At 33.9% G+C, this 10,996-nt stretch overlaps 2 protein-coding genes across 4 annotated transcripts in view; one reads left to right on the forward strand and one right to left on the reverse strand.

Annotated features, from left to right (window-relative positions):
- LOC118749507 overlaps positions 1 to 10,996 on the reverse strand; it is a 417,693-nt gene that overhangs the window by 11,650 nt on the left and 395,047 nt on the right. The gene's annotated exons all lie outside the window — the stretch shown is intronic.
- LOC118749508 (GATA zinc finger domain-containing protein 7-like) lies at positions 4,893 to 7,521 on the forward strand. Its single transcript, XM_036484302.1, has 2 exons — positions 4,893 to 5,353; positions 5,452 to 7,521. The coding sequence occupies exons 1-2, from the start codon at positions 4,924 to 4,926 to the stop codon at positions 7,419 to 7,421; spliced, it is 2,400 nt and encodes a 799-aa protein (XP_036340195.1). The 5' UTR covers positions 4,893 to 4,923; the 3' UTR covers positions 7,422 to 7,521.

Consider the following 10,996-nt stretch of genomic DNA (forward strand, 5'->3'; position numbering starts at 1 on the left):
TTTTAATATTTATTCATATACAAAAGGAATGAATGATTTTAGCCTCACATTTTTTTCAATTTGAGTGAATAGGTACCTGTTTTGATCAATATGTATTCAACAAAGTGTGATTGATTTTGATATTGCTCTCATAAGAACCATGATACAAAAAAGAAGGTAGTTCCATTTGATTACATTCGTTGTTGTTGTTAACCATTTGACTTTTAATAAAATTATGACATTTGATCAAATTTATGCTACCTGGGCCCTATTGCACCAACGAATTATCATTAGCATTTTAGCAAATTATCGAACTTGCGCAAAGGTTTGTGTTTCACCAACATGATAAAGAAAGTCACTCAAATGAGTATTGATAAGTAAAATATCACTCAAAATCATAGATAAACGTTGCACCAAAATTCGAAATTCTTAGCGAAAAGGCTTTAGCGGATAAGTGATAAGTTATGCAAATTATCTAAATTTATTAAAATTTCGTTGCACTAAAAATTTTTATTTATCACTTATCATCTTTCATTTTGCTAACTTTAGCATTATTTTGCCTACCATACAAGTGATAAGTTACATTTATGCAGTCTGAATGAATTTATTTATTGTAAAAGAACAATACAATTATACCTTAACAATCTAAAAATTAAGCTCTAACACGTGATTCGATAAAATATAGACATAAAAAATGCTTCGATTCGAACTATTAAATTTATTAGATGAGGAAAATCCGCAAATAATAAAAGGCGTCTCATAAAATAAAAAATCAGCTACAGTTTAGATATTGATGTAGTAGGAAAATTTCGGCTATCTCGTAGCCAAATTGAAGAAATTTTATTAAAAATTGGAGCGGACCTACAATATAACAGTGAGCGTGATAATGGCTTGAGTCCGCTACAGCAATTATTATCGACTTTGTACTAATTAGGTAATGGTAGCCAAAATCATGGAATTGGACAAATGCATGGGGTTCACATATTAGCGATATGTACAGTAATCCATCCAGTGGCAAATGCCCTGATAAACAGGGCACGAAACGAAAAATATCGCCACACAATTTTTCAACATTGGTGGAATTTCCTTAAGTCGCAGGGTGCATTAATGGAAGTATGATAAATATAGACACCCCTAAGGCTACGGAGTTAACAGTTACCGAAATCATTCAATTAATGCAATGTGGTTTTCGCGCTTTTGTTACTGCAGTATTTTGGAAATATCCAAATAAATAATTCTTAAATGTAGAAAAATATAGCTATTTATATAAACATACATATGATTGCGGTGACCATCTCCTGTATTATATGGGACAGTCCTCTTTTTTGACCCACTGTCCCGGTAATTTATTTATTTTATACGGGACACCAAATGTTCCGTATGTCTTTTAATGCCCTGTATTTGTCCCGTATTCGGTGTTTCAAAGCCTTAACAGCTCATTAAAATGGCATGCCTATGAACGAGTTTTAAGTGATGTTGGTAAATGATCGTAATTTTCTCCATAAACAGTTATTATTTTCTAATCTGAATACCTGTGATTCGAACCGAGGAATACATACAGTGACCAAAATAGAAATTAGGACTCGACATTTTGGTAAGTTTTGGCTACTTTTCCTTAGTTAATTTAATGTTTATTATTTATTTTATGAAAGTAAAGCTCTTTTCCTAACAAAAACCATATAATAAATAATAAATTTCCAACTTTGTGCAAAAACCTATAAAAATTAATTTTGCAATGTTTTACCAAAATTTCAAACTTTTTAATTAGAATCTTCAGAAAAAAATTTGGTTTGCAGTTTTGTAGCTCATTTAAATTGAGTATTGAGTGCGAGTGGAAAGTGCTGCTCATTTGCTTCTCTTTCAAAAAAAAAGTCGAACATACTTAGTTTGTATGAAAAAAATGCGTAACACCGTCAACAAAAAAATTGCCAAAAACTAATGGTAAGCCTTAGCGACTTAAAATTGCTTGCTTGTTGTACTAAAATTTAACGATTTTTTTACAAATTTTACGGGGTAAGAATCTCGAGTAAATTTTCCTACAAATTTGTTACTAAAAGGATACTGTTTCACGGCTAATACATCTAGGATCATTGAAGAAGGCTTTAAGATCTGTAAGCTGTTTTGGAAAAAATTTGCAAAATTATTTATTGTCCCGTATTCGGCTTTCATAAATATGGTCACCGTACATATGATAGTCAAGACGGACTTACTTTTTTCCTTAATAATTTTTAAGCAGCCAATTTATTGGCTTTGCTTTGTGCGCGCGACATAGTGAGAAAAAAAAGAGAAATTGAAAAGGTTTATCAAATCGCACATGGGCTTGCTAAGCTTTCGTTTTCCATTGAGAAACGGTAATCATTTTAGCTAAGCACATTATTGGAAAAGTTCTCTATTTGAAAAGCAAAACAATTTGGCTGTGCAATGGTTATCAAATCGACTTATCCAAAAAACTTGTCAGTTACTCATTTTTTGATAAGTTGATAAGGTTCTTTTGATAAGCAAAAAGTGCAACACTTATCAACTTTACTTTTCAATAAAAAGGCTTATCCAAAAGTTTTAAAGTAATAAGTCATTGGTGCAATTGGGCCCTGATCACTAGAAGAAATTTTTTTTTCAGCAGAAAATTTGATCAGTACATTCAAAGACATGGAATATGATGGACTTGAAAATTATGCCGGCTACATAATTTCGAAAATGGGGTTGACGACTAGGTTAGTGATAAAAGTGATAAAAATTATACTTACGTATCGTCGTTTAAAGTACAAAACCGCGTATCGTCGTTCTGCAAAACCGCGTAACCGACATTTTTTGCCAAAAATTGGATTTGCTCACACAAGCTCTTGGCTCAAGCCTTATCCATTCGTCCTGAAATATACTAAACAGAAATGCGATTGCTTTGTAAAAAAGACAATGATTTCTAAATATGAGATTGTTTACTCTCTAGAAAATAATTTATGCAACCTCACATACGCAGTTTTGCATTTTGTTGATACAGTGTTTTGTACTTCATACGACGATATGTTAATTGTTTATCGGAGGGCGGTCTGTTCAAGCCGACTTTAGGTTTTTTGCATACATTAGAAACTTTGAATTCAAAATTTGTGAAAGCTAATGGGGATACGCTAATCACAAAGCCTAATTGTTTGTAAAATCTGATGAGAGATTTAAAAGTAAATTTGAACCAAAATATAAAAAGGTTTTATTTGGGAAGAACATTCTTTAGAATTAGATTTTTAGATCGCAAGATTGCATTCAAAATAAGAAAACGAAAAACTAACAGCATTACGCGCGCGTGGTTTATATTATAAAATAAAAATAACAATTACGATGAAGTCTTTTTAATAGTCTATATTTTATATATTTTTAATAAAAATAGTGCGAGCTATGTAAGTAAAAGTAAGTACCAAGCACTGACAATGTTTTTTGATTTGAAATATTATTACATTGGTATAAATATGGGAAGGAAAATACTCCAATTTATTGTTTTAATATTATCAAAGTGGTAAGGCCGTTGATAATACTCACAATTTATGAAACTCCAAAAAAATTTTTTATCCGTCAAAAGTTGTTTATTGAAACTACCTTCTTTTTTGTATCATGATAAGAACCAGCCTATAAAGTCAAATTGAAGAAATATTGTAAGAATTTTGAATCGCTTGTTTATATTTTTTTACACAATAGTACCTTAAAAGGGAGCTTCATTGAGTTGTCAATCACACCTTGTTTAATACACCTTGGTTTTGATATATGTGTCGACACAACAATATTCAAACAAATGGTAATTTTTTGTATGAATGTCCATAAATATTTTTTTATGCACATATACCGGAAACGTATCCGAAAATGGAAACAATTTCATATAAAAACCATATGTTTCATCCGTTTTCCGATTCCGTTTTCGGACGTTTTTCAGATCAATTCTCCCACTAAAGTGTTCAGCCGAAACGTATGTGCAGGAAACTATCGAAAATGGTTGTAAAACGGATGCGCTTTCGGCTGTTTTCCTGAAATTTGTCTGATTCAATTTTTCGTTGAAAACGATTTCATTATGAACTTCACAGAAACTTTTTCATAGTTACTGGAAACCAAACAAAAAACAATTTTAAAATTCAGCAATTATTTCAATTTGAATAAATAATTTTAATGTGTTGCTTCTGACAGAATTCGAACCTGGGACCTCCTGAAAGCTAACAAATAGTAGCGCACTCCTCTGCACACTCAGCTACTGACGAATACGTGTACATGTTTTCAAATGCTCAGTTTGAACAAATATTTTAAAATTATTGTTTTGAAATAAGATGACATTTTTCGGATACGAAAAATTAACAAATATTGAAATCGTTTTCTGAACGTTTCCGGATACGAAAAATGTACGAAAACTGCACTTTCGGCAAAAAGTACTTTTCTCTGCTGGCTGGTTATGTACATATGTATGTATGTATGTATGTATTGCTGCGCTCCTATTACAATACGAACAAACTTGTTTGTAGAAAAAAACTTTTACCGAAATGAGTTTGAATGATTTGAATGTTTTCCATTCATTCATTCACACTCTCCCATTTTAAGGTAGAAAATTTAAAACAAAATGTGTATTCATAACTTACAAAATTCCAAACGCTGAGTGTTTTGTATGTGAAGTAAAATGTTCAAATCTACTGTACTCTGTTTGGCTAGAAGTTTGAATGAATTCATGCAGCCCTCTATTACACATTCGCGTTACGATTGCTTGACAAAATGTTAGTTATATTAAAAATTACGTCATTCGTTGCCATGGGCGTACGCAGGTACGATAAACTGAATATTAGTTGAGTCTATTTTAAATATGGAAATCGTTATCATCAACTATTTCCTATTAAATTTATTTCATAAGATATTGGCCGATGAGCCTTTTTTGTATCTTTCATATGTAATTATACATAAACCTAATATATAGTATAATAATATATGTATAATAATCTACACCCTCGCTTCCTTTTAGATGCACCTTTCAATACCAACAATATTGACAACAAAAGAACTGATATCTACAATAAAAAAAACAATTTTAATGAGCAACAAATAGAGCTCTTGCAACAACAATATAACAAACACAACTCCGTTGTGGACTTGATCACTCTACAACAGCAAGAGCGACTTCTCTATGCCACCACCTCTTCTACGAATACTGAGGTTTTACGTAGTGGAAGCATTGTTGGGGATATGCCTGAGATCCTTAGGGTTGCTGCTTTAAACAATAATCATTACAAGAGCGCCAACAGTATACGTTTTTCAGCAGCAGGTTCGGACCCAAAACCACCAACAATGCACAACGTACGCTTGCCGTCCATTTCACCAACGCTTTCATTAAACGGAAGTTCTAATGATGCAAACAACGGTAAGTACTTATAAAGAATCAGTTGCCTCTTGTGATGAACATTTATACATACATAAGTAATTACAATCTTTAAATTTATATCTTTCTTGTGATTTCAGTTCACCACTATTCCATGTACGGTCCAATTAGCCCACAATCCAGTGATAGTGGCCACAGTATACCAGACAACATTTCACAAGTAAATGGAACAAAATATCGGAGCAGCTTCAGCGGCTCAAATAGCTCATTTGACTCTCATAACATATCCAAATCATCACAACAGTCACAATCGCATAAAGAGCTGTTCACGCAACGCAAGCAGCGAGAATTTACGCCAGATAGTAAAAAGGATGACAGCTATTGGGATCGTCGTCGCCGTAACAACGAAGCGGCCAAGCGTAGTCGCGAAAAACGACGTTATAATGACATGGTCTTGGAGCAGAGAGTTGTTGAGCTAACAAAGGAGAATCACGTATTAAAGGCACAATTAGATGCTATTAAAGACAAATTCAACATAACCGGTGAAAATTTAGTTAGCGTTGAACAGATATTGGCCTCATTACCGACAAGTGAGCAAGTCTTAAATATTACAAAACGTGCCAAGATGACAATGACTGGCGGTTTCATCGGTGCCACAACTGTACCCAACTCCATTGTTTATGGCATACCTGCGCTTTCATCTACAAATGGTTCAGAGGGCCCTCTTACTACAACACCAGTACCACAAACGCCATCATCGAGTGGTATACTTACACCCCAGAAATCGAATACCCTAAACCAGGTTTGCACTATTGATCCCAACAGCGCATTGAATAAGGACAACGACTTAATGTGTAAAACTTCTCAACAGCCATTGCAACCGGTTATCAAAAATAGCCATGCAAATGTACCCACTACACTCTCTCATACACACCCGATCTCATCAGTAGCTCATATGCAGTTATCCTCCTCGCAGGTACACCTCAGCGCCGAACGCTATCAGCCACCACCACACCTGCCAGTTAACAAAAACTATTCTGCTGACATATCTAGACCAAACAATTCCAGTATATTAACCAACGTTAACCTCACTGTTAACACAACATCACATGCACAGAGTGCCGGGCATATGGTATTATCAGCACCACCTCAACATCCACTACCGTCCACTTTGCAGAGTTCACATGTTTTGGAGCCGCTCAATCGCAACGTTAACTGCGATGATCTCGATAACTTGCGTAAAGTTGTAGCCGTGGTAGGTGCTGCTATAAGCAGAAATGATGCAGCGGAACCCACTGAGTCTCCACTGTATAATACAACGGCAACGGCACCCCTCTACTTGCCACCACGTCCGAGCAATATATATTCCTACAGCACAAAGGAACATGTGTCCATATCCAGACAAAATCTAGAAAACGAGTATAATGCGAAATCACCCGAATTCAACAATGTTAGTTCAAGTGCAGTAGAGTCAGTTTCTTCATCCTCCGTTACTTATGGCAACACAAACGTTGGCAGTAGCATTCTTAATCTTTCTCGTCGCATCTGCTCGCCAGCATATGAACATATGCTATCATCCACCACGTCCTCGTCTCTGTCTTCAACTTCTTCTTCAGGAGTTATCTCCGGGGATGATGAACACGAAGCTGACGGTGGGGATGATGTAGATCATAACAGTGTCGTAAATATTAGCACCACCAGCCCTAGCAGTACCGATTCAAACAACTGCCTACCGCTCAAGTTAAGGCACAAATCTCATTTAGGTGACAAAGATGCTGCTGCCACAGCGCTGCTGGCGCTTCAGCACATTAAACAGGAGCCAGTAAGCAATCGAGCTTCACCACCCGCTTGGGCAGATAATGGGGACAATTCGAGCGATGAACGCGATTCCGGAATCTCGATCGGTAGCACTGATTGGACAGCACAATTGCAACAAAAAGTGGACACAGCGAATTGTGGAAATGCAGCAGTGGTTGGGGTGTCCGTTTCGGAACGAGAACATATACTTAAGTCTCATTTGGCGCGGCTAGAATCGGAGGTGGCGAATATTAAAAATATGATGATCCTCTCAGTAGATCAAATAAGTTCACCAACAGATTTTAAGCTGTAGAATGTGGTAGAAATCAACATCTTGAATGCCTCCAGGAGGCATAAATGTTGGTACTTAAATGGAGAGAGAGCAGAGACATAATAACTTTTTATACATGTATTTGTGGGGAATGCGTTAGATAGAACTTGGAGTTTAATTAATCAACATTTTATGATTAATTCACAAAAATATATATGTCTCGTGTATTTATGTTTATGCTGCATGCTATGGATTTAGTTTGAAATTAAATATCCTAATAAAGAGGGCACATACTGATGTTAAAACAACCAAACAAAATGTGATGCATAATTATTAATGGCCTTCTAAAAATTTTATAATAAAATAACTCAAAAGAACTTTAACGAAAGTTCAGTCTAATAAACTGCATACACATATTTTTATATACATATGTATAGATGTACATATATATGTACCTATATATACAGATGTGTGTAAATATATGCATATATGTATATCGTCGTTTAAAGTACAAAACCGCGTATCGTCATTCTGCATAACCGCGTAACTGATATTGGCTGCCAAAAATTGGATTTGCACACATAAGCTCTTGGCTCAACATTTATCCATTCGTCCTGAAATATACAAGCCAGAAATTCGATTGCTTTATAAAAAAGACAACCATTTTGAAATATGAGCGTTTTTACGCTCTAGAAAATAATTTCTATAACTTCACATACGCGGTTTTGCATTTTGCTGATACGCGGTGTTGCATTTTGTTGATACGCGGTTTTGCACTTTAAACGACGATATGTTTAATAAGGTTTGTTTTTTGTATAACAAAGAAAAACCAATTTTTTCCTTGTTAATCGGATTCGTATGTACATATCGTCGCTACCATGTCAAACTATCGAATGTGCTAAAATGTTTTTTCATTTACGCAAGGTGCATGCATTTAGAATGATACGTAAGCTGGAAAATCGTCGCATTTTTAGGCTTCTGAGAAGCAGAGGATACTGGCTTTAATAAGGTGTCGAATCCCACAACATAAATACCACAACACTTTTACAACGGTTTTTTTGATCTCCTGAAAAGTACCCATTTTCACATTCGATAGTTTTACATGGTAGCGACGATATATACCAGGCACCGAAAATAATCGTTATCATAATGGATTTTTATTTAAAATAAATATAATCGTTATTTTTCGATTTATATAATTACGATCATCGTTATTTATAATAATCGTTATTTTATGGTTTTTATTTTTTCGATCAAAAATAATCATTATTCTTTACTATATTAATCTTCTCTGATCATAGAAAACCAAAAAAAAAACTTGTAGTGTTGACAACTAAAGCAACAAGATTAGACCTAAGGTAACCTCAATAACCACAAAAAAAGTTCAACAGGAAAATGAAAACAAAAATTCTTTGATTCATTGCAGGTGATTGCATTATTGATACCAGTTATGAGCAACATTTGATCTACTAAAAGTGCTAAATATTTAGGTATTTATGTTGTAGTAAATATGTACCAAAGTACTATTTACTTAAGTATTTTGGTTGTTACTAAATACCGAGTAGGCTAGTAAATATTTACTTATTTTCACTGCGCTAAATACTTAGTCTAAAAGTATTTAGTTAGTTTCACCTAACGCAACACCGCGCACAAAAGTACATTGAGACTCTGGCTTCACTAACTGCCGCGTACAAAAATATTTCGGTATTCCCCGAGAATACTTCTACATACTTCGACATTTTTGATACTATTTCAGAATATTCGATATTATAGGGAATATTTCGGGATTTTCGAGACTACTTTGGGGTTTCTAGAGATTTTTACCATTGTAGGGATTATTAAGGTTTTTCCGAGACTAAATATATTGAGTGCAATAAAAATATCGATCATTAATAGCGATTAGTGTATCGATAACAATATTGATAAATATAACAATAAAAGTAGCGATTAGTATATCGATAACAATATCGATAGATTTTTCGATAAAAATATCGATTACTATACCGATTATTATATCGATAACAATACCAATTCCTATATGGATAAGTATATTGATAATCATATCGATTATAGCATTGATAACAATATCGATAAATATAACAATTGCAAAACCATTAAATTTATCGATAAATATATCGATATCAAGATCGACAAAATTTAACAAAATGTCGAAATAGTCCCGAAAATCATGAAATTGTCCCGGGAATGCCGAAGTAGTTTCGAAAATCTTTCCTCAATTTTTTGCTAAATCGGGATTTTCGAGACTACTTTGGGGTTTCTAGAGATTTTTACCATTGTAGGGATTATTTAGGTTTTTTCCAAGACTAAATATATTGAGTGCAATAAAAATATCGATGATTAATAGCGATTAGTATATCGATAACAATATTGATAAATATAACAATAAAAGTAGCGATTAGTATATCGATACCAATATCGATAGATTTTTCCATAAAAATATCGATTACTATACCGATTATTATATCGATAACAATACCGATTCCTATATGGATAAGTATATTGATAATCATATCGATTATAGCATTGATAACAATATCGATAAGTATAACAATTGCAAAACCATTAAATTTATCGATAAATATATCGATATCAAGATCGACAAAAATTTAACAAAATTTCGAAATAGTCCCGAAAATCATGAAATTGTCCCGGGAATGCCGAAGTAGTTTCGAAAATCTTTCCTAAATTTTTTGCTAAATCATATTTAGCCATCTAAAAGCCTGATTATGGCAACTTAACTTAACTTAACGGAACGTAGAACTTAGAGAATCAAAATTAAACAGATTTCGACGTGGCATTAAGTTACGTTAAGTTTCGGCTTTTCAATTATAAGCAACACCCATTTAACAGAATTTTTAAGAGATAGCCGTAAGTTACGTTAAGTTGCCATAATCAGACCGTCATAAATACCTTAGTACTTTAGTCTCCGAGTACTTTGGACTAGAGTGTTTAACAGCTCCTAAATGGCAAAGTATTTTTTACTTTAGTATTTACCAACTCATAAACCCCTAATTTTTTTTTTACTTGAGAATTTAGCAACTCCTAAATACCTAAGTCTTGGTTACTTGAATATTAGACATCTCCAGATATTAAGTATTTGAGTATTTAGTACCCAAACTGGTATATTAAATACCAGGGACGTGAACCGAATGAAAAATTTGGTCGGTTCGGTACAGCGGTTCGAACTGGTTTTTGCACTTTTGGATTGGTTCGTCAAAGCGGTCTTTTTGGTCTTTGAACCGGGGTTTCGGTTAGGTTCAACGGTTCAAAAAACAAAAAAATAACGCGCTAGTTTAAGTGTCAAGTGTCAAGTGCAACAACGCGCAAGGTTAAGGGTCAAGTGCCTGTCAAATGAGATGGGTTGCCTTTACATTTCATATTGTCACATGGTAAACAAACATGCTAGCTATTACCATGTTTAACAAAAAGAAAAAAAAGTTGGTATACATATTTATCTATTGAAAATTGGTTGAAACGAACCTTTAAACCTTTATGGAAAGTGGTTCGGTTGTCGGTTCGGATCAAACATTTGTAGAAATTTTGTTCAGTTAATGGTTCAGTTAATTAATAGAAAAAATCGGTTTTCCCGTTCAAAA

Source organism: Rhagoletis pomonella, unplaced genomic scaffold (genome assembly GCF_013731165.1).
Source record: "Rhagoletis pomonella isolate Grant_MI unplaced genomic scaffold, Rhpom_1.0 Rhpom_scaffold_00017, whole genome shotgun sequence".
NCBI lineage: Eukaryota > Metazoa > Arthropoda > Insecta > Diptera > Tephritidae > Rhagoletis > Rhagoletis pomonella.

What these genes read in the sequence shown, in the direction of transcription:
- LOC118749508 (XM_036484302.1), top strand. Translation starts at nt 4,924, where the DNA reads ATGTATAATAATCTACACCCTCGCTTCCTTTTAGATGCACCTTTCAAT. An exon ending in TTCTAATGATGCAAACAACG is followed by an intron (nt 5,354 to 5,451) that starts GTAAGTACTTAT and finishes TTGTGATTTCAG; the next exon opens with TTCACCACTATTCCATGTAC.